This window comes from Anabrus simplex, chromosome 2 (assembly GCF_040414725.1).
Source record: "Anabrus simplex isolate iqAnaSimp1 chromosome 2, ASM4041472v1, whole genome shotgun sequence".
Lineage (NCBI taxonomy): Eukaryota > Metazoa > Arthropoda > Insecta > Orthoptera > Tettigoniidae > Anabrus > Anabrus simplex.
Window position 1 is genome coordinate 132,679,225 of NC_090266.1, and position 26,922 is coordinate 132,706,146.

At 37.9% G+C, this 26,922-nt stretch overlaps 1 protein-coding gene across 4 annotated transcripts in view; it reads left to right on the forward strand.

Moving 5' to 3' along the window:
- LOC136862701 (DNA helicase MCM8) overlaps positions 1 to 26,922 on the forward strand; it is a 661,148-nt gene that overhangs the window by 526,465 nt on the left and 107,761 nt on the right. For all 4 annotated transcript variants that reach the window (XM_067138906.2, XM_067138907.2, XM_067138908.2 and 1 more), the window contains exon 14: positions 17,969 to 18,130. In XM_067138906.2, the coding sequence (XP_066995007.2) occupies positions 17,969 to 18,130 (162 nt within the window). The remainder of the gene's footprint in view (positions 1 to 17,968; positions 18,131 to 26,922) is intronic.

A 26,922-nucleotide genomic window follows, 5' to 3' on the forward strand; every position in this document is an offset into this window, starting at 1 on the left:
AGTAGGACTGTTTGCACTTTTTAGATGTTTGAGGTATTTCACTTTTATAAATAAGTCCAATCGGAAACAAACATGAAAAAGCTTGTTAAAATGATACCTTTTTGACTAGAAACACTTGTTATGTGGTACCTTATGTGTCCATTTTTTGTGCGTTAGGTCTGCATTTGTTGACACCAGTACAATAAAATTATTATAATCTATGATATATGTATAAAATATGATCCGACATGACAGGCCGTTAAAATATATAAAATATTAATCTAATAGGATAGGACCAAATTTCTTATTGGTATTGTCGTATTTTACCACTTGCGCTAGTAAAGTACATGATATATAATATTGAGGTTAAAGCTTATGTTGTTTTTCATCCGTTATAATTCATAAATTGCTACTCGTAATGAAGTCGTCTTGATCTATGAATGTCGTAGACAAAAGCCGCGTATGTTGTTACTGGGTCAAATGGTGACGGTTATAAGTTTGATTCGATTTGAGTGTCGTGCAACTTGATGGAGATTTGAGTTGCACTTTATTGTGATGATAGCGTGGAGGCTTCAATATATTGTAGGATGTATGTATCTGTAAGCAGAAATAATACGTGTAAGAGATAGTGTATTGTGGAGATGCAGAAAGTGAGTTATGTGTTGTATTACTTACGTTAAATGTTGACGCTGTGTGTTCTGCATGCCTGCCTGTCGGGATCTGTTGCGTGTTATCCTAGGGCTGTAGTTCGCAGTGGCGGAGGGGAGGTTGAGAGGGATGGGTGGAGCGCTTGTAAGGGGAGCGGGGTTGGAGGAGGGGAGATCTTTGAGCGGTTCATTCGTATGTGTATGTTGTTGTTTGTTGATTCTTTTTAAGTAATATTTTGATAGGAGGGGAATAACTGTGTCAAAAAGAATATTGTTTTTATCTGTGTTTTCGTTTAAATTGAAATTTGGGTTAACGTATTGATCTAGGCTTATGTAGAATTCTTCTAATATACTGAGTAAGAGGTTTTTGGGATTGGCATTGAGAATTTGCATGTCATTATTTATATTAGTAAATATGTGTTTTTGATCGTTGATATGCTGTCCCATAGCTGAAAAGTGTCTGTGCTTAACTGCATTTATGTGTTCATTGTATCGTATTGAAAAATTTCTTCCGGTAAGCCCTACGTAGCTGGCTCTGCAGTCATTACATTTCAGGCGGTAAACACCTGAGTGGTTGTATTTGTTAATATTATTAACTGTTTTGGAATTGTATAGTATATTATTACTGCGTGTAGTTTTGTAGGCTATTTTTTAAGGCCTTTGTTTTTTTAAAATGTTTGTTATGGTGTGTATATGGTTGTGCCTCGCTTGTTCTCTATCCGATTACCCGCGTTAATACTATATTCTTTCCCCAGGTTCATTGGGGTCCCGATTGAACTGAGACTACTTCAGTTCAACACAGAAAGCCTTTAATTCCACCATAGAACAGGTTCAACTTTGTCAATTTTAATCTGGTGCTAGTCTCATCGGACAATTCTTCCCTCTACGCAAAAGTGGAACTTACATCTACAACTTTCTAGAAGCATATACGTAGTTATATATGTCAATCGTGCAACAGAGGAGCAACTACCAACCAAAGACTATCTCATCAAGAGTTTTTACGTGACTTCACAAGATTTTACTTGTCATTGTGAACACTTCTGTTACTTTTATCATTGTTCGCAAATACGGTTTTTTCACTTTTATCTGTCATTCCACCACCATCCCATCCTTCTAGATCCTCTCTCATTTCTCCATACTATTTTTATCACTATGTCTTTTACTGTTGTAATTTGGCTAGGCTGATGATGGTCCACAGTGGACCGAAACTAGTACCTTTTAATGTCATTGTAATGTTTTTGTAAAAACATCAAATGATTTTTTAGTATTGAGAAGGTGGAATTTTAAAATTTTGTATTTACTTTAAGCATAGTCTCAACTCAATACGGAACTAACAATGAAGTTTATTACTTTTAATTGTTGTTGTAGGTAAATAATACAAAGTCCTTTTTATCTTTTGCGGTTCTGGTTAACTTGGTTTTTGATTGTTTTTTTATTTTGTTAATGATTTGGTTTATCATTTCTCTTTTATATCCATTTTGTTTGGCTATTTCATGAATTAGGTTCAGTTCTTTGCTTAAGTCTTTTTTAGTGAGTGGAATATTGTATGCTCTGTATATCATGCTGTAGTATGCGGCTTTTTTGTGGGTGTGTGGGTGGGTAGAATCTATTTTTATTGTGTTGGATGTATGGGTAGGTTTCCTGTATATGTTGTATGTTAAATGGTTGTTGTGTCTAGTTAGGGATATATCTAAGTAGTTTATGGTGTTATTGTTTTCAGTTTCCATAGTGAATTTTATGTGATGGTCTATTTTATTTAGTTGTTCTAGGATTTTGTTTTTGTTAGTATGTCTGTTGTCTATTATAGTAAATACATCGTCGACAAATCTACACCAAAAGGGAATGTTTTCTATTTTTTGGATTTCTTGATTTTTTAGGTAGTCTATGTATATTTCAGCTAGTATACCTAATATTGTTGATCCCATGGGTAATCCTTGTTGGTGGTATATAGTATTGTGAAATTTAAAATAGTTATTGTTAATGGCTAAGTGTAATAATCTTATGAATTCATCTATTTCTAACTTAGTTTACTATGGTTTTTGAGATTGGATTCAATGATTATTATGGTTTTTTGTGTAGGTATATTGGGATACATGTTTGCTATGTCATATGTTGCTAGTTTGTGGTAGTGTTCTATTTTTATATTCTTGGTGATGTTGCAAAATTCTATAGAGTTTTTTATGGTTTTCTTTGCTTGGAAAGCATAATGTTTTTTAAGAAATTTTTGGATGAATTGTGATAATTTATAAGTAGGGCTTGGTCTGTAGTTTATTATTGGTCTCATAGGGATATTATTTTCATGCATTTTTGGGTATGCTTTGGCAGTAGGTAATCCTGGGTTCATTGTGATCAATTTTGTAGTTTCCTGTTCATTTAAAAGGAGGTGAGTGTTTTTTAGTAGAGTTTTTAAGTTCTTTTGAATACTATTGGTGGGGTCTTTGGTCTTGATTTGGTAGGTTTCATCTTGGAAACAAATTTTTGATTTTGTTATATATTCATCTTTATTCATTATGACTGTTGTGTTTCCCTTATCTGCTTTAGTTATTAGTAAATTGTTTTGTTGGATTTTGTTTTTGAGTTCTTTAATTTGTATGTGGTTGATTGTATCTTGTTTGTTGGTCTTTTGATTGATTCTGTTAATGTATTGTGGTAATGTTTTTTTTTATTTCATATCTGATTTCATTTTGTTGTTCTTGAGGTATTTTGTTTATGGCATTTTCGGTTTCAGTGATGATAGTAGTGATGTTTTCAAATACTGAGTCATTTTTCCAATTGTGTTTGGGTCCCTTGCTCAGTATAGTAGATTCTACTTCATTAAATACTGTATTAGTTAGGTTTTTTACTGGTGGGTGAAATATATGTTGGTTGTTCTCAGTGGGTGTAGTCAAATGCTGTCTATTGTGTGAGGAATTGCATGTATCCTGATCTTGTGATTGTTTTAGTGCTTTAAATTTCTTATCTAAAGTGTTTTGCTTTTGTATGGCTATGTTTGCTATTTTTTCATTGGTTATTTGTTGGAAATTGTTCCAATATGTGTGTGGTAAGTCGCGTGAAGCTTTCAAGTGTGTTTCATACATATGTATGTTGAGGTGTTGTTTTTTCTTGTGCATGAATTTGATCTCTTCTTTGAGCCATATTCGGTTTGTCTTTTTTTGGGTGTTTCGGGTTTGGTTAGTGTTCCTGGAATATGCATAGACTACCTAGAACATCAAGAAATCCAAAAAATAGAAAACATTCCCTTTTGGTGTAGATTTGTCGACGATGTATTTACTATAATAGACAACAGACATACTAACGAAAACAAAATCCTAGAACAACTAAATAAAATAGACCATCACATAAAATTCACTATGGAAACTGAAAACAATAACACCATAAACTACTTAGATATATCCATAACTAGACACAACAACCATTTAACATACAACATATACAGGAAACCTACCCATACATCCAACACAATAAAAATAGATTCTACCCACTTACACACCCACAAGAAAGCCGCATACTACAGCATGATATACAGAGCATACAATATTCCACTCACTAAAAAAGACTTAAACAAAGAACTGAACCTAATTCATGAAATAGCCAAACAAAATGGATATAAAAGAGAAATGATAAACCAAGTCATTAACAAAATAAAAAGCCAATCAAAAACCAAGTTAACCAGAACCGCAAAAGATAAAAAAGACTTTGTATTATTTACCTACAACAACAACCATATACACACCATAACAAACATTTTAAAAAAATAAAGGCCTTAAAAAATAGCCTACAAAACTACACGCAGTAATAATATACTATACAATTCCAAAACAGTTAATAATATTAACAAATACAACCACTCAGGTGTTTACCGCTTGAAATGTAATGACTGCAGAGCCAGCTACGTAGGGCTTACCGGAAGAAATTTTTCAATACGATACAATGAACACATAAATGCAGTTAAGCACAGACACTTTTAGGCTATGGGACAGCATATCAACGATCAAAAACACATATTTACTAATATAAATAATGACATGCAAATTCTCAATACCAATCCCAAAAAACCCTTACTCAGCATATTAGAAGAATTCTACATAAGCCTAGATCAATACGTTAACCCAATTTTCAATTTAAACGAAAACACAGATAAAAACAATATTCTTTTTGACACAGTTATTCCCTTCCTATCAAAATATTACTTAAAAAGAATCAACAAACAGCAACATACACATACGAATGAACCGCTCAAAGATCTCCCCTCCTCCAACCCCGCTCCCCTTACAAGCGCTCCACCCATCCCTCTCAACCTCCCCTCCGCCACTGCGAACTACAGCCCTAGGATAACACGCAACAGATCCCGACAGGCAGGCATGCAGAGCACACAGCGTCAACATTTAACGTAAGTAATACAACACATAACTCACTTTTTGCATCTCCACAATACACTATCTCTTACACATATTATTTCTGCTTACAGATACATACATCCTACAATATATTGAAGCCTCCACGCTATCATCACAATAAAGTGCAACTCGAATCTCCATCAAGTTGCACGACACTCAAATCGAATCAAACTTATAACCGTCACCATTTGACCCAGTAACAACATACGCGGCTTTTGTCTACGACATTCATAGATCAAGACGACTTCATTACGAGTAGCAATTTATGAATTATAACGGATGAAAAACAACATAAGCTTTAACCTCAATATTATATATCATGTACTTTACTAGTGCAAGTGGTAAAATACGACAGTACCAATAAGAAATTTGGTCCTATCCTATTAGATTAATATTTTATATATTTTAACGGCCTGTCATGTCGGATCATATTTTATACATATATCATAGATTATAATAATTTTATTGTACTGGTGTCAACAAATGCAGACCTAACGCACAAAAAATGGACACATAAGGTACCACATAACAAGTGTTTCTAGTCAAAAAGGTATCATTTTAACAAGCTTTTTCATGTTTGTTTCCGATTGGACTTATTTATAAAAGTGAAATACCTCAAACATCTAAAAAGTGCAAACAGTCCTACTGACATTTTATACAAACAGATACAATGAAGTGAGATACCTCAAGCAATAAAATATTTTTAAGACTTCATAATAGATTCGCAATTAATAATGTGTATATAAAAAAATTTTACTTTATGTTCTGTAATATAGGTGTCATGTGACGTTCAGGTTCAAACCCATTAGTGCTATTCAAACCAAAGATAGACACATTCTTTTACAAGCAATTTTTAATGTTTTAATCAATATGAAACAACTATACTGAATGTAACATCCTAAACAATGATTGAGAACAAATGTAAGATCTCCTCAATATATGTTAGCCTAGACATAGTGTGGTCACGTGCCGCACACATACAAATACTTTCTCACTAACAACCTAACAACTTTCATATTTAATGTAATTGAACTAGTCTTACCAGATACAATCTTTTACATGTGATGTTTTTCTAAATACTTCATTGTGTGCCAACTGAGGATGAAACCGGTATTGAATGATTTTACCACTTAAGTAAGAGTAAATAAATTAATGTATTGATAAGGTGGAAACTTCTCAATTTTCCTTATATTATCCTTCCATTCTGTCGCGAATATTCCCAATTCCTTGTGGGTCTTTTTCGGTGAACTGGCGAGCTATCTTGGTGTAAGCCTTGACCTTCGGGGTTACATTGCCACATTCTCCCTTGGTTGGTTGATTTCTGTTCCTCATCCTTGTTTGTGGTAGAAATCTGATGTACCTGTGGTTCTGGATTTCGTGCTTGACGAGCTGGTTCTTTGGACATCATGGCCAGCTGTCATAGTAACGCTTTAGCCTGGATTGCCGTTTGTGTATTCGAAGCGATCATAATCCTCTGTATATCAGCAGGTAGTTGTCGGACTATTACCTTGACCAATTCCGGCTCAGATGGTGGTGAATCTAGTTCTCTAAGCGTGCGCAGTTGGCTAGCGAAGAAATCGGCGTATTCGGTAGGCATAGACGACGCATACTTCCTGGCATAGATTTCTGTCTTTAGGTAATGCTGTACATCGCTATTCCAGTATTTCTCCAGGAATGCCCTTTTGAATCCGTCAAAGTCATTGACGAAAACCTGAATGCCACAAACCAAGTGTGCACTGAATTTTCCAGGAATCTTTCAGTGACTCGCAGTTGTCTTTCTGGTGGGATTTTTGCATCACGAAAGTAGTCCTGCAGTTAATTTATGAAGCTTTTCGGTATTATGCCTCGGACGTTATTGAACTTTTTTGGCTGGTCTTTGTGGAGTCTGACAATGTTGGCTATTTGCGTCTGACCAGTCGTATTCATCTGTGATGTATTTATCATCGGTCCTGAAGACACGTCAGTCGGATTGGCAGCACTCTGTCCTACTGCTATGAGTGGGGTTGACGCCTGGGTTGTTCTGGTTAAGCGCTGTTCCAATATTGCTTGTTTTTCCAGCAGCAAGTTGGTTATCGTGCTAGTGTTTTCATTCTGGATTTTCAGGAGATGCATTTCATGTACCAACTCCTTGATTCCATCTGAGTACTCCTTCCTTATATCATCGGTATCGGTTTTTGAGTCGACCTTGACCTTTTGAATCTCCTTAATCAGAGTAGCTTTAATGGACTTCATCTCAGTTCGGCTATCCTAGAGTGATTCATAAAAGTAGTCCATCCTTTTGGAGTTGTCAGCCTGGGATGTCTTTATTTCGTCCAGGGTCCCCTTCTCGACTTGTTTAAGATTCTCATTCAGTCCGGTAAACTTTTACACCCATGCCAATTTAGTCGCTTTGAGGTCTTCGGCATTGTCATCAATCTTGCCCTCAATATTCTGAAATTATTGCTCAACTTCGCCCTTGTACTTATCTATCCCTGACAGCATATCTTGTTGAAAGTTGGCTAATCGAATGGAAATTCTAAGTTCCCATGGAGGGAATTAGATATTTTTCCACCAATAGAGCATATCAAAAATCAGATAAAAAATTAGATTTATGGCTTTTCAGGCATTTGCTCTATTAACCAGCGTTTCGTTTAGGTTTGACACTAGACTCATCAGAGTGGAATGTGACGCTGGGGTGTATGCAAGTGAACTTATCAGAAGACCATTAGAAGAGGCACAGTCTAATAACTGCTTACGGGAGATAAAACTCCACAATGGAATTAATGCCCGCCTAGCAATTCTGAATGGAAATTCTAAGTTCCCATGGAGGGAATTAGATAATCGTATCATTTAATGGTATTAATAAAAGTTTCATCGAACATATTATCAACAAATTCAGACATCGCTCTAAATCTAACTTAATAAAAGATAATCCCAGGCATAAGTTATTCTCAACTTTTACATTCAATCGAAATATCTACAGCGTTACCAACCTATTCAAGAAACATAACACCAATATTGCTTTCCGCACCAACAACAGAATAATGGATATTCTCCACAATTCCAACCTGGTCAACAAATTGGACCCTTTTACTAAGTCAGTAATTTACAGGTTTCAGTGCAGTGACTGTAACAGTTCATATATAGGACAAACTGGTAGGAGCTTCAAGATTAGATATGCCGAACATCTCAATGCAATTAAATACAATAGGTTTTCCGGAGTTGGTCAGCACATACAAGATTATAAACATAAATTTAATGGATTAGATCAAGATTTAACAATATTAGACACATTGAGCAAAGGCCCCCTACTAGATATCACGGAAGCCTGTTACATACATCTAGACCAGTACTTCAATCCTAATCTCAACTTGAACGACATTTCCAAAAAGCCCAGAATTTTATTTGATTTTCTTATTTCAGGTCTCAACAGTGTTAAACTCCCTAAAAATAGCTTGTTTTTTCTGATTATATGTCCCACGTTATCACTTTATCCTTACCTACCACGCCATCTGACTCCCCCTCCTCCATCATCCCTCCTCTCCCCCTTCCTGACCCCACCCCTTTTCCTCCCTTAACGATGGTCAGTGCTTCTAGCAAACTCTAGCACTTGCTCCTTGCCACTCTCCACGCAAACATCAGGCCGTTTGAGGTGAGTCTCCTACTTAACTTTATAGTGTTTTGCCCTGTTTCCAATATCTCATTTTAACTCTTAACTTTCTTTTCATACTTCAGGTTCCGAATTGGATCGAGAACTTTCTGGCCATATATCCACTTTCTCTTTGCCTGCAATATGATCCACTGAGCTCGATAGCTGCAGTCGCTTAAGTGCTGCCAGTATCCAGTATTTGGGAGATAGTAGGTTCGAACCTCACTGTCGGCAGCCCTGAAAATGGTTTTCCATGGTTTCCCATTTTCACACCAGGCAAATGCTGGGGCTGTACCTTAATTAAGGCCACTGCCGCTTCCTTTCCACTCCTAGCCCTTCCCTGTCCCATCGTCGCCATAAGACCTACCTGTGTCGGTGTGACGTTAAGCAACTAGCCAAAAAAAAATATGATCCACTTCTTTTTCGAGTACCTCATAAATGACAGCTTCTTTTTATGAGTTGATGTTACAAGCCACCAGAAAACTTACTTACGTTACTTTATTATCAATACTCTGTGGAAGGACTGCATCCCATGAGTTGTACTTCCCCTTAAAACAATAATCACCACCAATCACCACCACCTGCATCCCATGTCAGTTTTTGGATGCCCATGTTTTATTTAACCTAGTGTTTAGCTGTGCTGCGTTTAAGACTTTTTAATCGTTTCAAAGTGATCAAGTCTTTAAACATTTGTTAATATCCTCACTTTCATTTTATACTTTGACCAACAAGCATATAACTTGTTTATATTCTTTTAAGCATTGTATTTTTACCTCATCTTATTAATGTCACTTATTACTGTGGGTTTATTATATGTACTACATACTTTTATATCTTTGTTCACACAACCTATTTCAGCTGATGATGGTGTCCATAGACACCGAAACCGGTACTGAATTTTAAAAAAAATGTGATTATTTTTACATATTATGTATTGAAAAAAGATGGATCAATTAAATTTCCCCCTGTTGTATGTTATCTCCTTTCAATATGGACCAGATATTAAGTTTTTAATGTTGAATCAAGAGATCAAAAAATGCAAAGATAAATAAACTTCCACACTGCAAGTTAGAGACTAAATTGACAACAGTAGGGGTCATATTCACAGAATCAAGCCATCAGTTATGGCTCAGCAGTAGCTGAATTTCGGTGGTACACCACATCCTTCAAGATTCCCCATGCATGTAGAAGTCAAGGGGTGTGAAATCAGGGAAAAGTGGCATGGATTTAGCAGTACCTCTTTGTTCGATACAACATCCTAATAGTATGTCATCAAGATTGGCTCTAACATTAGGGTGGTAGTGGGGCGATGCACCATCAGGCTGAAATTAAAATTGCACACACATAAATAAGCAGATTTTCTGGATCCCAGCAAACACAATCATGGCAACTGAGTACTATTTAATTTAAATTTTGAACTTCATCAGGAAACCACATGGTGAACATTCTTCATTTAACTGTGCATGTTCTCCACTTGGAAATGTTGCTTCAAAATGGTGTTACGTTGTTTGAACATTAAACTAGCCTGTGCTTTTTAGTTCAGCTCTCTTGGTGGTCACAAAATGCCATAGCAACTGTAACCCTTTTTAGAGACGGCATAATATTGTACTACACTTTGCTGCCATAACTCAATTAAGATTTTTTAAACTTGCATAAATAATTGGTTCTTGTTTGTGGGTTACTGTAGTCATGTCCTAGTTCGTGAACCATGGGCAACGGCTGAGTGGCCTAGTAAGTGGTTCTGAGAGTCAGGATACCAGTTGATATGGAATGGAAGTGGGCATCTCGGACATATTCTGAGTCATGGCCCTTTTTGTGCTCAGGCGGCTAGGACTATACAATTCACCGGTGGTCCATAACCCTTTAGAGGAGAGATCCTCACTTGGACTATGTGCAAGTAGGGTAGCATCCTGCTTCATGAATTTACCGAGCTCAGAACATTTTAAGCAAGCCTCGGACCTATGGGAGTAATGGAGTCCCACTCCCATTTGACAGGCGAGGGACTCCTTGGAAACAACTTGGCGAAGGAAATGGAATTCGATGGGGAGCTATCAATATTAATGGGCTTATGGAACAAAGAAGGTAGAACTGGCTGAGTCAGCAAAGAGGATGCATCTGGATGTGCTAGGAGTAAGTGATATTCGGGTAAGGGGAGATAACGAAGAAGAGATAGGAGATTATAAAGTGTACTTGACGGGTGTTAGAAAGGGAAGGGCAGAGTCTGGGGTAGGGCTTTTTATCAGGAATACCATTGCACGCAACATAGTTTCTGTTAGGCACGTAAATGAGCGAATGATGTGGGTAGATTTGTCAGTTGGAGGAATTAGGGCTAGAATTGTGTCCGTATATTCACCGTGTGAGGGTGCAGATGAGGATGAAGTTGACAAGTTTTATGAAGCATTGAGTGACATCGTGGTCAGGGTTAACAGCTGGGTGATTTCAATGCGAGAGTTGGGATTAGAACTGAAGGATATGAAAGGGTGATTGGTAAATGTGGGGTAGATATGAAAGCTAATGGGAATAGGAAGCGTTTGCTGGACTTCTGTGCTAGTATGGGTTTAGCTGTTACGAATACATTCTTCAAGCATAAGGCTATTCACTGCTACACTGGGAGGCTAGGGGTACCAGATCCATAACAGACTATATTTTAACAGACTTTGAATTCAGGAAATTTGTCAGGAATGTACAAGATTTTTGCGGATTTTTTGATGATACAGCCTACTATCTGATCTGTAGTGAACTAAGTACCTCTAGGCCTAGGGTAGAGAAAGTGAAATCTGTCTGCAAACGAATAAGGGTAGAAAATCTCCAGGACGAGGAAGTTAGACAGAAGTGCATGGATATGATTAGTGAGAAGTTTCGAACAGTAGACAGTAAGCAGGTTCAGGATATAGAAAGTGAATGGGTGGCATACAGGGATGCTGTAGTAGAAACAGGAAGGGAATGCCTAGGAACAACTGTGTGTGGAGATGGGAAGAGGCGAACATCTTGGTGGAATGATGAAGTGAGAGCAGCCTATAAACGTAAAAAGAAGGCTTATCAGAAATGGCTCCAAACAAGGGCCGAGGCAGACAGGGATTTGTGCGTAGTTGAAAGAAACATAGCGAAACAAATAGTTGTTGAATCCAAAAAGAAGTCATGGGAAGATTTTGGTAAGAACCTGGAAAGGCTAGGTCAAGCAGCAGGGAAACCTTTCTGGACAGTAATAAAGGTTTTTAGGAAGGGAGGGAAAAAAGAAATGAACAGTGTTTTGAGTAATTCAGGTGAATTCATAATAGATCCCAGGGAATCACTGGAGAGGTGGAGGGAATATTTTGAACATCTTCTGAATGTAAAAGGAAATCATCATTATGGTGTTGCAAACAGCCAAGCTCATGGGGAGGAGGAAAAGGATCTTGGTGAAATTATGCTTGAGGAAGTGGAAAGGATGGTAAATTAACTCCATTGTCATAAGGCAGCAGGAATAGATGAAATTAGACCTTTAGTGGTGAAGTATAGTGGGAAGGCAGGGATGAAATGGCTTCATAGAGTAGTAAAATTAGCGTGGAGTGCTGGTAAGGTGCCTTTAGATTGGACAAAAGCAGTAATTGCACCTATCTATAAGCAAGGGAACAGGAAGGATTGCAACAACTATCGAGGTATCTCATTGATCAGTATACCAGGCAAAGTATTCACTGGCATCTTGGAAGGGAGGGTGCGATCAGTCGTTGAGAGGAAGTTGGATGAAAACCAGTGTGGTTTCAGACCACAGAGAGGCTGTCAGGATCAGATTTTCAGTATGCGCCATGTAATTTAAAAATATTACGAGAGGAATAGGCAGTTGTGTTTATGTTCTGTAGATCTAGAGAAAGCCTATGACAGGGTACCGAGGGAAAAGATGTTCACTATAGGGTTGGGCACTATGTCCCTGTTTCGGGACTCTGTGCCGGTGCACAGTTATGTTCCGCTGTTCCGGAACACGGAGTGTCAATTGCTCCGAAACATTCTCAAGCGAGACCGAGATATTGACTTGCTATCCCGTCAGAAGCGCCACTACGCACTGCCCTTCCCCTTCGGCTACTAGCTGACTGTCGATACCGGCGGTGTGCACTTTGTTCTAGCGCCTGACACTCAGGAGCCGTCATCGGCTAAGTTAGCGTGCTGGCCTTTGGTCACAGGGGTCCCGGGTTCGATTCCCGACAGGGTCGAGAATTTTAACCATCATTGGTTAATTTCTCTGGCACGGAGGCTGAGTGTACGTATTGTCTTCATCATCATTTCATCCTCATCACGACGCGCAGGTCGCCTACGGGAGTCAAATCAAAAGACCCGCACCTGGCGAGCCGAACCCGTCCTGAAATCTCCCGGCACTAAAAGCCATACGCCATTTCATTTTTATCGGCTAAGTTCGTGTATGATCGTCGTAGCAGGATATTTAGCCACCACACTCTCCCTGTGCTTGAGCTTTTCAGAACTTATGATTTTCACTTTCCTCGAGTTCAGAGTGTATTGTGAACAGAATTACAGGCTCAGTGACATAATTGAACGCTCACAATGCTATCGCGTGCTCAATTTGTAATCGGTTCTAATGCTACATGATACACATTCATTATTTCTAACACCTTAAAGAGAAACTAAGTCGCTAATATTATTATGAAACACATCTACATGACTTGTAAATATCACTTCTTCACCTGAATTTTTCGTCTTAAAATGACGATTCAAGTTTTCCTATAATTAAAGGATGTAGAACATTCTGACATACTGAGCCCACCAAGTTATTCGCAACTACTTGAGAATTAAATAATACACTAGCTTAAGTAATAATTTCACTGAAAATTCTGAAAGAAAGAAACTCAAGTTCACGTTTTAACAAACTTCACCTCATTACCGCAAGCTACAGATTACTTATTGAAAGCATCTTTTCACGCGGGATCTTCGAGAATGCGTACACTATAAGAAAGAAAAGAAAGCCTTGTGTATAATAAAAGGAAGTACGGGTAGAACATACTGGGCACACGAAGTTATTCTTGGCTATTTTACAATTAAATAATACACTAGTTTAATTGGTTTCACTTCAAGATTCGCAAGTAATCAAAGGTAAGCGGGACCTGTGACGACACGATGCGTTCGGCACCATGAGTCAAGTGACAGCGGATATAGCCGATGACGGCTCATGACGGCTCCTGAGTGTCAGGCGCCAGACGGAAGTGCAGTGTGCCCGTGCCGCCGCCAGTCCCGCCACGTGCTGCTCGTGTTGGAGTGTTCCGTGTTCTGTCATATCCTCTTTGTTCTGTGAGTTCCGTTGCAGCCTGCCACTGGCCTTCGGTAGTAAATCGGTACATGCGAATAACTTAATGTGTTCTGTTTTGTGTTTAACTGTTCTATAAGTGTGTTTTTATTGAAGTCTAGGAATATATACCGTACAAAAGACGGTAAAGTTTCCATGATGTCGCACAGAAGTCCTGTTTGGGACATTTTTACTAGAATAAAACCCGACAGAGTGAAATGCAATGTTCCCGCTTTGGATGAACCGGGTTCGGGAGATGAACTTGAGAATGATCCGGACGATTAAGAACGTCGTATTAAAAACTTTTTATCGTCGACATCGTCCTGTAATTCGTCTGCTTTCCACAAATCTCTTTCATTTTTCTTTACTTCCTTCACGTAATTTGCCCAGTTGTCTTATGTTTTTATGGCATAAAAATGTTAGTTCAGCATTTGGAACAAAACCATGTTCATTACCCGCGTGGACTAAGGCAAATCACGGTCCTCGGCTTTTCGGTGGCCTAAGTCCCGAACTCACCCCTTCAATGGCGTCCTGCCGTGCACTTTTCACTGTCGTATCCTTTCATTCTTTTGTCACTGTCTGCCCAATATTTACCCACGATTCATCTGTGTAAATAATAACTTTATTTTGTGCCCTCAAACGTTTTATCTCCCTGAGATATCTGTGCCTCCAATTAATAATTTCATCGGTTTCAATGAAAGCTGCTTTATTACCCCGTCTTAAATAACGGAAGCCTATATCATGTAAGAAGCGATACAACGTAGTTTTGGAAAATCGTGGCAAAGAATCTTCTCCATTTACCCGACTCAAAATCACGTTCAATGTCGGTGGTATGTTAGCAAATAAAAGAGAGTGAACCACCCGACGCACTCCACTTCGCAAAATTTCATCGTATTTAATTTTCCATGCATTTTTCTGCCGTCCTTCTGTTTTTTGCTTTTTTTGTTGTTGTTGCGGGATAGACTATAAAAAATAATCCAGGACACTCATTAAAATATTGCGTTCTTTTCCCCTGAGTTTACCTACGGAACGTTTCTTTTTAATTTGGCGATCCATTGTACATCCTTCTGCACTTTTTCTTCGAACTAAGAACCCCCCCGAGCACGAGCACGAACTGACAACTACACAGACTACACAAACACAACAAACACAATCCACTTGTCCTCAAGAACTATACATTTATCACTGATCTTGTCCGGTTCCATGGCTAAATGGTTAGCGTGCTGGCATTTGGTCCAGAGGGCCCCGGGTTCGATTCCCGGCCGGGTCGGGGATTTTAACCTTCATTGGTTAATTCCAATGGCTCGGGGGCTGGGTGTGTGTGCCGTCTTCAGCATTAGAATTCATCACAGGTAGGGCGCGATTCTTATAGACGCGCAGGTCGCCTATGCGGCGTCAACTCGAAAGACCTGACCTTTATTTAATCAATCTTATAATACTGATTAAATGAACACCACTGCACACGACTGTCAGTATATTTAAAAGCTCAGCCAGCCGAGTCACTCGTGAAACGTAAACAAACTAGACGTTCTCCCTGTCATAAATTAAGAGATAACGAGATAAGGACTTGAGGTATGAATGGTATGATTTAATAATAACTTCCATATCCGACGACCGTTTGCTTTGCTTTAACCACGCCATGATCCTTCTGCACTTTTTCTTCGAAATTAGATCCTCACGCACGAACACGAACTCACGAACTACACAAACGAAATACACTTTCCCTCAAGAATTGTACGTATGTCACTGATATGTATTTAATCACTATTATACATACTACTGACGAAATGGGCACTGCACTGCATGCTGCTGTCTGGAAATGTTTAAAGCGCATGTTTGGGAGATCACTACCGGTACTTCAGCCAGACAGACAGACAGCCAGCCAGCCAGCCAGCCGAGCCACGCGCGGAACAAAAATTCAAGGAGATATTTTTCCTGTCACAAATTAAGAACTAAGCAAGATAAGAACTTCGGGATTGTTTTAAAAATAACTTCCATATCTGAAGACCATTTGCCTCGCTTTGACCCCCCATGCAAATTCAATAGGAAAGACGCTGGCCAGCGACTGACTTTTTCGTGCCTGTACATAAAATTCCTTGAACATGACTGAAAATAAACGCATATACTGCATTTTGTTATTATTTAAATTTAAAAATAAACTTATCTACATCGAGCTGAAATGTTTCTTTACCAGTAGTGAAAAAATTAGGAAAGTAATGAATATAAAATAGGAGTTATGACATGATAAGTTCTATGCAATGAAGATTTTGCATTTGGCGAAACTTTCCATTATATTACCATTTTCACACTAAAGTATTTTTTTACATTTTGTTTGTTAACGGCATCGAATGCGCCTTGAAATTCTATACATAACACGATATTTACCCATTTTAACCGATAACATTCTGATTTACGGATATTTGGCAAACCCGCTGCATTAGAGTAGGACAGCGCTATCCGCAAAACATGAGAGAAGGAAAGAGACGGAATTATCCCATTACTGCTGTACTGCAATTTAAGGTTGGAACGCTCTATACTGCGCAGTTACAGCCCCGTGTCCCAAGTGCCCACTGCACACAGCCAAGGCCAACTAGCTTATCTAGTGCGGCCTTCAACACAGCACGTTCGGTACAGGCACATTCCAGCTGACGCGGAGGATGTCATGTTGCCTCTCTCTCTCTCTACTATGCAGTTACAGTCCCGCGTCCCGTGTGGCGGCACTCTGTACCGAAACGCTCAGCCTCCAAGTTCCTAATGTTGCGGAACAACTGAATGTCCCGGTATGCCCAACCCTAGTTCACTATACTGTGGGACTATGGAATTAGAGGTAGATTATTAAAATCAATCAAAGGCATTTATGTTGACAATTAAGCTTCAGTGAGAATTGATGGTAGAATGAGTTCTTTGTTCGGGGTACTTACAGGGGTTAGACAAGGCTGTAATCTTTCACCTTTGTTGTTCGTAGTTTACATGGATCATCTGCTGAAAGGTATAAAATGGCAGGGAGGGATTCAGTTAGTTGGAAATGTATTAAGCAGTTTGGCCTATGCTGACGACTTGGTCTTAATGGCAGATTGTGCCGAAAGCCTGCAGTCTAATATCTTGGAACTTGAAAATAGGTGCAATGAGTATGGTATGAAAATTAGTCTCTCGAAGACTAAAATGATGTCAGTAGGTAAGAAATTCAACAGAATTGAATGTCAGATTGGTGATACAAAGGTAGAACAGGTGGATAATTTCAAGTAGTTAGGTTGTGTGTTCTCCCAGGATGGTAATGTAGTAAGTGAGATTGAATCAAGGTGTAGTAAACCTAATGCAGTGAGCTCGCAGTTGCGATCAGCAGTATTCTGTAAGAAGGAAGTCAGTTCCCAGACGAAACTATCTTTACATTGGTCTGTTTTCAGACCAACTTTGCTTTACGGGAGCGAAAGCTGGGTGTACTCAGGATATCTTATTCATAAGTTAGAAGTAACAGACATGAAAGTAGCAAGAATGATGCTGGTACAAACAGGTGGGAACAATGGCAGGAGGGTACTCGGTAATGAGGAGATAAAGGCTAATTTAGGAATGAACTCGATGGATGAAGCTGTACGCATAAACTGGCTTCGGTGGTGGGATCATGCGTGGCGAATGGAGGAGGATAGGTTACCTAGGAGTATAATGGACCTTGCTATGGAGGGTAAGAGAAGTAGAGGGAGACCAAGACGACTATGGTTAGACTCGGTTGCTAACGATTTAAAGATAAGAGGTATAGAACTAAATGAGGCCACAACACTAGTTACAAATCGAGGATTGTGGCGACGTTTAGTAAATTCACAGAGGCTTGCAGACTGAACGCTGAAAGGCATAACATCTATAATTATAATGTATGGATGTATGTATGTATGTATGTATGTATGTATGTAATGTAAATAATTGCTATAGAAATGTGTGTAAATGTTTTGAGGCCCCTGTGTGTCTTTGAACGTCATCAGTGTACCAATGGTTATTGCAATATCTCAATTGTTATGTGACATTGATTTGCTTTACTTCATGGTTTATATTGTAGGCTCGCGCCAAGTTGGAGCTACGAGATGAAGTACTGGAGACTGATGCCCTTGATATAGTTGAACTAATGAAGTACAGCCTAGTGGATACCCTCAATGATGGTTGTGGTGGTCTTGACTTCCAGCGATCTCAGCATGGGTCAGGGATGAGCAGCAAAAACCAGGTCAGAATACAGTTCATTAAGAAAATCCTGCCCTCATATACAGGAAGTGGTTGACATAGTAGCTGAAAGCTGATTTCATTGGTCATCAATGAATTTTTGCTGAAAGAAGTAAATGTACTGTCAGATAGGGATTGATGTGCTGATTTCAGATCTGGTTTCACTTTTGTCTGATCACATATAGTTTTCTATTTATTTGTAATTTCTGTTTTGTTTATCATGGTGAGGCGGTAAATATCAAGATATTAAATGTTAAACATTAATTTGTTGAAATCACCTATCATCAGCCATTAATTCTATCTCCAAGTCAGGGCTCTGAGTGGATGCTATTTTAGGATTAATCGTAGTCAATATTATTTATATGATAGTGCAAAGAAGTGATCAAGCCGTCCATGTTTTAAAGTTCTAATGTGACATTCTACTCTTGTTCACATTTAATGGAAATATATTGACTGTTCACTTTCATAATGTCGGTAATGGGAACGGCTTGATGCAATTGGGATTAAATCATCTATACATTTTTACAACTTATTGGAGATTAACATGTGCTAGAACTATTCTTAAAAACTATTTTTATACAATTTGCATAATATATACAAACTTGTGGTACATTTTGGAACTGAACTGGTCGAACTTGTCTTGAAGTTTCAGTGGGATGTCTTACTTATATCCTGTCAAATGAAGAAAATGCTGATACTGGGATGGCATTGTAGTCTGTTGAAGTCATAGCATTTAAATATTCTTTTTATATTTGTAGGACATTGAAACATGTTCAGCTTATATGGTTTTATGGGGAAGTCTAAATATTCTATAGATCAGCATCACTTCTTAGAAGAATGAGCATCAATATTTAGGTGCCTTATAATGGAATGACAAGAATGCTGTTAGAGATCGAACTGTACGCAGCTTTCATACAAGATATTTATAACATTACAACGCATCTAAGCACAACAAACACTCCGCTATGAGTATCCATATGAAAGAAATGGGACACAACTTCACCACCATAGACCAGGACCTTCAAATCTTAAAGATCATCAATAAAGGTACTCTAATGAATGAATTTGAAAACACCTACATCCTTTTAGACCAACACTTCAATAAAAACAAAAATCTAAATGACACCGTAAAAACAAAGAGCCCGGTCACGGAACAAATTCCTAATTTATTGTCATCTCTCAACATAAACGGTAATAATTTTTTTTAAATCTTCAACTATAAATCCAACAATAACCCAGCTCACTCCCTGCCAACAATGACACATACCTACAATACGAGAAGCAGAGATAAAGCAACTGTTCAGACCACCTCACACACTTTTTTGTTTTATTCCACAGACTTCAACACACCCACCAGCCACACACTACATCCAGAATCTAGCAAACTGCTCTTCAACCTTATACTGAAGAACCTCAAAAAAGCTCCACAACAAAACAACATACAACAAGTTTATACGGTCATGTATTAATCCGTTATCTAACAAATCTTGATCAAACTCTCTAACAGCATTCTTGCCATTCCATTATAAGGCACCTAAATATTGATGCTCATTCTTCTAAGAAGTGATGCTGATCTATAGAATATTTAGACCTCCCCATAAAACCATATAAGCTGAACATGTTTCAATGTCCTACAAATATAAAAAGAATATTTAAATGCTATGACTTCAATAGACTACAATGCCATCCCAGTATAAGCATTTTCTTCATTTGACAGGATATAAGTAAGACATCCCATTGAAGCTTCAAGACAAGTTCGACCAGTTCAGTTCCAAAATGTACCACAAGTTTGTATATATTATGTAAATTGTATAAAAATAGTTTTTAAGAATAGTTCTAGCACATGTTAATCCCAATTGCATCAAGCCGTTCCCATTACCGACATTATGAAAGTTAACAGTCAATATATTTCCATTAAATGTGAACAAAAGTAGAATGTCACATTAGAACTTTAAAACATGGACGGCTTGATCACTCCTTTACACTATCATATAAATAATATTGACTATGATTAATTCTAAAATAGCATCCACTCAGAGCTCTGACTTGGAGATAGAATTAATGGCTGATCAATCAATCAATACTGATCTGCATTTAGGGCAGTCGCCCAGGTGGCAGATTCCCTATCTGTTGCTTTCCTAGCCTTTTCCTAAATGATTTTAAAGAAATTGGAAATTTATTGAACATCTCCCGTGGTAAGTTATTCCAATCCCTAACTCCCCTTCCTATATATGAATATTTGCCCCAGTTTGTCCTCTTGAATTCCAACTTTATCTTCATATTGTGATCTTTCCTACTTTTATAAACGCCACTCAAACTTATTCGTCTACTAATGTCATTCCACACCATCTCTCCACTGACAGCTCGGAACATACCACTTAAACTGTATATAAGATAATATCTTTTGTTTATTTCCACCTATGCAATACATTACAAGAAGTTGGCATTTACTTTAAAACATTATTCAGATGAGACATGTTTCGCCTCTCACTGTGAGGCATCTTCAGTCATTATCAAAAACCTTATTATTTTACCAGGCATCTGGTTAAAGATATTCAAAAAAGTGTTTGATGATTATAAGAGAGGTAAGATTTACGTTAGTTATAAACATGTTCATGAAGTAACTAAAAATCTAATATATTGATAAAAACATATGTAGTTCTTTGTTGAATAGGACTTGTTTGATTGTACTATAGTAAAAGAAGGTGGCTTGAAGCCGTAGTCATTAATAGATGTCTAATACATAGTGGAAGGCATAAAATATCAGTTCTATGAGAATATACAATACATTCAAATGATACTAAAAACTAGTGGATTCAAAGGTAGTACATATAAAATGTTCAATGAAATAACTATAGATCTAATAAAATGATAAACACATATGTAGTTCTTTGTTAATTAGGACGTCGTAAGATTGTACGGCTTAAAGCCGTAGACATTAATAGATGTCTAATACATAGTGGAAGGCATATGAAATCAGTTCAATGAGAATATATAATACAAACAATTGATACATAAAAACTGGTAGATTCATAAGAGGTACATTTAAAAATGAAGGCGTCATGTGACTATAAAAGACAGTTGATGGCTTAAAGCCGTTGTCAAAGTTTGAAATGTAGGTCAAATAATTGCTAAATATATGGTAAAAAGATATAAGACAAAATATACAGCTTAGTATAAAAAATATGAAGGAAAAACATTCCAATTGCTTGACAAAAGTTACTTGACGTTGGCATGCGTTTGTCCGTGATATTTATTGTTCAACATTTCGTAGGTTATTTTAGATTTATTCGGCAAGATTGCGTTGACAAGAAGTTCACCAGATGTTTATAGTTGGCCTAATTTGTAAAACGAAAGTTCCAGAGATGATGATGGGTGGAAATTCTCAACATTGGTATGGTTTTCTGACGTGAAGGTTGGAGAGCTGTTGTGTTCTTCTTCGATGACAATATATTTTATAAAACGTTGATTGTAAATAATTTATACTATTGAAGAGTATTATGGAAGTTTGATGAAGCTGTTGAATTATTGTTGTTATAGAATGGGCCTACAACGCCATAGAACCATTCTATAACAACAATAATTCAACAGCTTCATCAAACTTCCATAATACTCTTCAATAGTATAAATTATTTACAATCAACGTTTTATAAAATATATTGTCATCGAAGAAGAACACAACAGCTCTCCAACCTTCACGTCAGAAAACCATACCAATGTTGAGAATTTCCACCCATCATCATCTCTGGAACTTTCGTTTTACAAATTAGGCCAACTATAAACATCTGGTGAACTTCTTGTCAACGCAATCTTGCCGACTAAATCTAAAATAACCTACGAAATGTTGAACAATAAATATCACGGACAAACGCATGCCAACGTCAAGTAACTTTTGTCAAGCAATTGGAATGTTTTTCCTTCATATTTTTTTATACTAAGCTGTATATTTTGTCTTATATCATTTTACCATATATTTAGCAATTATTTGACCTACATTTCAAACTTTGACTACGGCTTTAAGCCATCAACTGTCTTTTATAGTCACATGACGCCTTCATTTTTAAATGTACCTCTTATGAATCTACCAGTTTTTATGTATCAATTGTTTGTATTATATATTCTCATTGAACTGATTTCATATGCCTTCCACTATGTATTAGACATCTATTAATGTCTACGGCTTTAAGCCGTACAATCTTACGACGTCCTAATTAACAAAGAACTACATATGTGTTTATCATTTTATTAGATCTATAGTTATTTCATTGAACATTTTATATGTACTACCTTTGAATCCACTAGTTTTTAGTATCATTTGAATGTAATGTATATTCTCATAGAACTGATATTTTATGCCTTCCACTATGTATTAGACATCTATTAATGACTACGGCTTCAAGCCACCTTCTTTTACTATAGTACAATCAAACAAGTCCTATTCAACAAAGAACTACATATGTTTTTATCAATATATTAGATTTTTAGTTACTTCATGAACATGTTTATGACTAACGTAAATCTTACCTCTCTTATAATCGTCAAACACTTTTTTGAATATCTTTAACCAGATGCCTGGTAAAATAATAAGGTTTTTGATAATGACTGAAGATGCCTCACAGTGAGAGGCGAAACATGTCTCATCTGAATAATGTTTTAAAGTAAATGCCAACTTCTTGTAATGTATTGAATAGGTGGAAATAAACAAAAGATATTATCTTATATACAGTTTATGAAACTTTCAATACGGACGAAAAATGATTTTCATCACTTGTAACATACCACTTAGTCGAGCAGCTCTTCTTTCTCTCAATTCTTCCCAACCCAAACATTGCAACATTTTTGTAACGCTACTCTTTTGTCGGATATCACCCAGAACAAATCGAGCTGCTTTTCTTTGGATTTTTTCCAGTTCTTGAATCAGGTAATCCTGGTGAGGGTCCCATACACTGGAACCATACTCTAGTTGGTGTCTTACCAGAGAATTATGTGCACTCTCCTTTACATCCTTACTACAACCCCTAAACACCCTCATAACCATGTGCAGAGATCTGTACCCTTTATTTACAATCCCATTTATGTGATTACCCCAATGAAGATCTTTCCTGATATTAACACCTAGATACTTACAATGATCCCCAAAAGGAACTTTCACCCCATCAACACAGTAATTAAAACTGAGAGGACTTTTCCTATTTGTGAAACTCACAACCTGACTTTCAACCCCGTTTATCAACATACCATTGCCTGCTGTCCATCTCACAACATTTTCGAGGTCACGTTGCAGTTGCTCACAATCTTGTAACTTATTTATCACTCTATAGAGAATAACATCCATTGCATGATTCGATGCCTGCAATGCCAGGCGAAACATGTACCATACTCAAACCTAATGTAATGACATTATTGTAGTCATAAAGACTCAACCAGTATTGAATAGGTGGTTTCAATAAATTAATGTTTAACATTTAATAATGGAATATCAATACGGTCATAAGGAAAATAATCACTTGTAAATATCAAGATATCCGGTTATGTTGTAGGGCAGATGTTTTTAGGACAGAATGAAAATTGTGGGTTGCATAAAACTACATTGGAAGGGGCAGCTGAATCATGCTGTATACGACATTCTTTGTACACTTATTTTTCGGCAGTACTGGAACTTCAAGGATATCAAAAGTTCGCACTCTTGACATTGCGACACTTGCCATGGCTGCAAACTGGCTGAGGTAAATTGGAACCTACATGTTCCAGTATTTCCCCTTGAGCTTTTTTTACCGCGATACAAAATGCCAAGCAAATTGGAAATTGGTGCCACTTAAAAGAAAATTGATGTGTTTTATTTGATGGAGTTAAATCATCTCGAGGGATTATAGCTCTCTGCCTATTTTGAATGTATAATGCACTGGTGGACTGTTGGGAAGCAAAATGGTGGCTATTCCTTTCCACACTACTAATATAACTCAAAGCCCTAAATTGAAGCACTTTTGTATTAAGCATCAGCATTCGGCATATATATACTGGCGGACAAAAATGTGGATCAATTTAATTGAAGACTAAAAACTGTATTTATCTTAAGCCTTGATTTTTCTTCATTCCTGGAGCATATTATTATAAAATAAAGTTAACCATGCTCTGCATACCTCGTACTGCTTACTGGAAGGCCTTTTTTTTTTCTTTAAGTTATTGCAAGAGCTCTTAGATGCTGTAATTTATGAAAATGTCATTACTTTAAATTAACATGGCATTATACAGAGCAAACTTACGGACATACCACTGAAAGTTTTCTTGATGACATTTTACACTAGTCTTGCCTTAGTATTGGGTAGTTACCACCCATGGCGATGATTACGGCCTCCATCCATCATAGCATGCTAGCTAGAAGGTCCTGGATCATTTCCTGGGGGATGAGCTCCCACTCTTCCGGTAGTATTGCCCGCATTGCGTTGAGGGGCTCAAAGTTGCAACTCCAGACATTTCGGCCGAGCATATCCCACAGATGTTCTGTAGGACTGGGGTTTGAACTGCGAGCTGGCCAGTCAAGGTTTCATATCCTGACATCGTGTAGATATTCCGTCACACAGCGAGCAGCATGGGGGCAAGCATTATCATGCATCAGGACAAAATTTTCACCAACTAAGGTAGCATAGGGGATTACATGCTCTGCTAACACCTCTACAATGTAACAGTGTGCATTCAGAGTACCTCTATGGATGTAAAGAAGTTTTGTCCAGGCCTCAAAACTGATACTGGCCCATACCATGATGGAGCCACCCACAAATGGTGACCTCTCTGAGATTTTGCAAGGTGAATATCGCTCGCAACTCCTTCTTCACACTCTCTCTACCATCAGATGACCGGAGGCAAAATCATGACTCATCTGTGAAGAGTACCATTGACCACTGCTTTACAGTCCAATTCTGAGGTTGGCACACACACTGTAATCGATCTGCTCTGTGCTGGGGGTAAGCTGTGGACCAGTTGCAGGTCTTCTTGAGGTCAAATTGACTTTTCGGAGACTTCATCTGACAGTCCTCGGAATCACAGTGGAATTTCTTTCCTGCCTCAAATTGATTTCTGTTTTGGACAGTGGTAGATTGGCGTTCTCTCAAGGCTTGGATGACCAGGAACATATCATCCCTAGCAGATGTAAAGCTCCGGCGGCCTGATCCAGATTGTCTGCGGTAGGTACTGATTTAACAAAATCGTCTTAGGGTCGTATTCATGAACGAGACTTTGACTTCGACTTACGTAAGTTTGCTTACTTGATTTTCGTGGAAGTCTGTATCATAGGCGCAACTTTTACAAAGTAGACTCTGGCGTAAGTAGACTTTGGTAAGTTACGATGTGAAGAATTAGATATGAAGTTGGCAATGAAAACAATGGAAGAGCAGTGTAGCATCTCCCATCACTCAATGTTTTTTCTTAATAAATAATAATAATAATAATAATAATAATAATAATAAATTCAGCGGTCTCCTGTGTTATAGATCGCATTGAACTCTAAACTCAATCCAATACAGTTAGTACAGTTAATTTTTATTTCTCGGCGATGGATGGAAAGAAAAAATTGCCAGCCTTCAACAACTATGAAAGGGAGGTGTTACTAGAACTAGTGAAAGAGAAGAAAGATGCAGCTGAAAATGAAATCAATACACTTCATCTTGTGGTTGACTATGCCCTGACAAATGAAACTAAAAATTCCTTTCCTATTACGGAAAACCTCAGCATGGTTGCCACATGGACTTATTATTGGTACATGGGTTCAATCAGTAGCTGAAACCACTCCAGGAAATCGGGATCTTTCATACACACGTCGCATATTATTTTGACATTCAGATTCATTTGGGAACAAAACAAACTGTGACCTCTTTCGGGCAGTCAGGATCAATATTCTTCTGATTATTCTACATACTGAGGGCTGGCTTAAATCGTAAATCTGCGGAACCAATGTGGAAGTTACCTGAAAACCATGGAAGTGTGAAAGGCTATTGTATTTACCATAAAAATGCATTAATCTGTACTGATCTTCCCTTAACCTAACTAGATAACACGATGAGTAGAAAGTGTAAAAACTTTGCACTATAGTAACAATAATTTTAGCATAATATCTTAATGACAGGGCGAGTTGTCCGTGCGGTTAGGGGCGCACGGCTGTGAGCTTGCATCCGAGAGAGAGTGCATTCGAACCACACTGTCGGCAGCCCTGAAGGTGGTTTTCCGTGGTTCCCCATTTTCACACCAGGCAAACGCTGGGGCTGTACCTTAATTAAGGCCACGACCACTTCCTTCCCATTCCTGGGTTTTTCCTATCCCATCGTCGCCATAAGACCTATCTGTGACGATGTGATATAAAGCAAACAGAAAAAAAATTAACGAAATTAGCAACTGTATTATTGGAGGTATGGGTGATCCTCGATTATTATACAGGGTGGCGCACGATAAGTCACCCGATTGAATTTTGATCGTACAAGTATACTATTGGGGCAATAGCTTTCAAATTGTGCGCTCAACTTCGTGCAGTTCATTGAAATTACCCCAGATGTCGTTACACGTTCATCGCTTCCGTTTTGAGTCGTCATTTCAGTTTGCCGCGATGGCGGACAAAGGACGGTTGACCGTCGCAAAAAAGACGAAGATTGTGCTACTTTTCGCGGCGACGAACAGTGTTACATTGACACAGAGAAGGTTTCGTGCTCATTTCGGCACACGGTGGGCTCCGGGCCCACAGGGAATACGCAGATTATATCACAAATTTGCAGGTATTGGATATGTTTTGGAGTGTACTCGTAAGCGGCC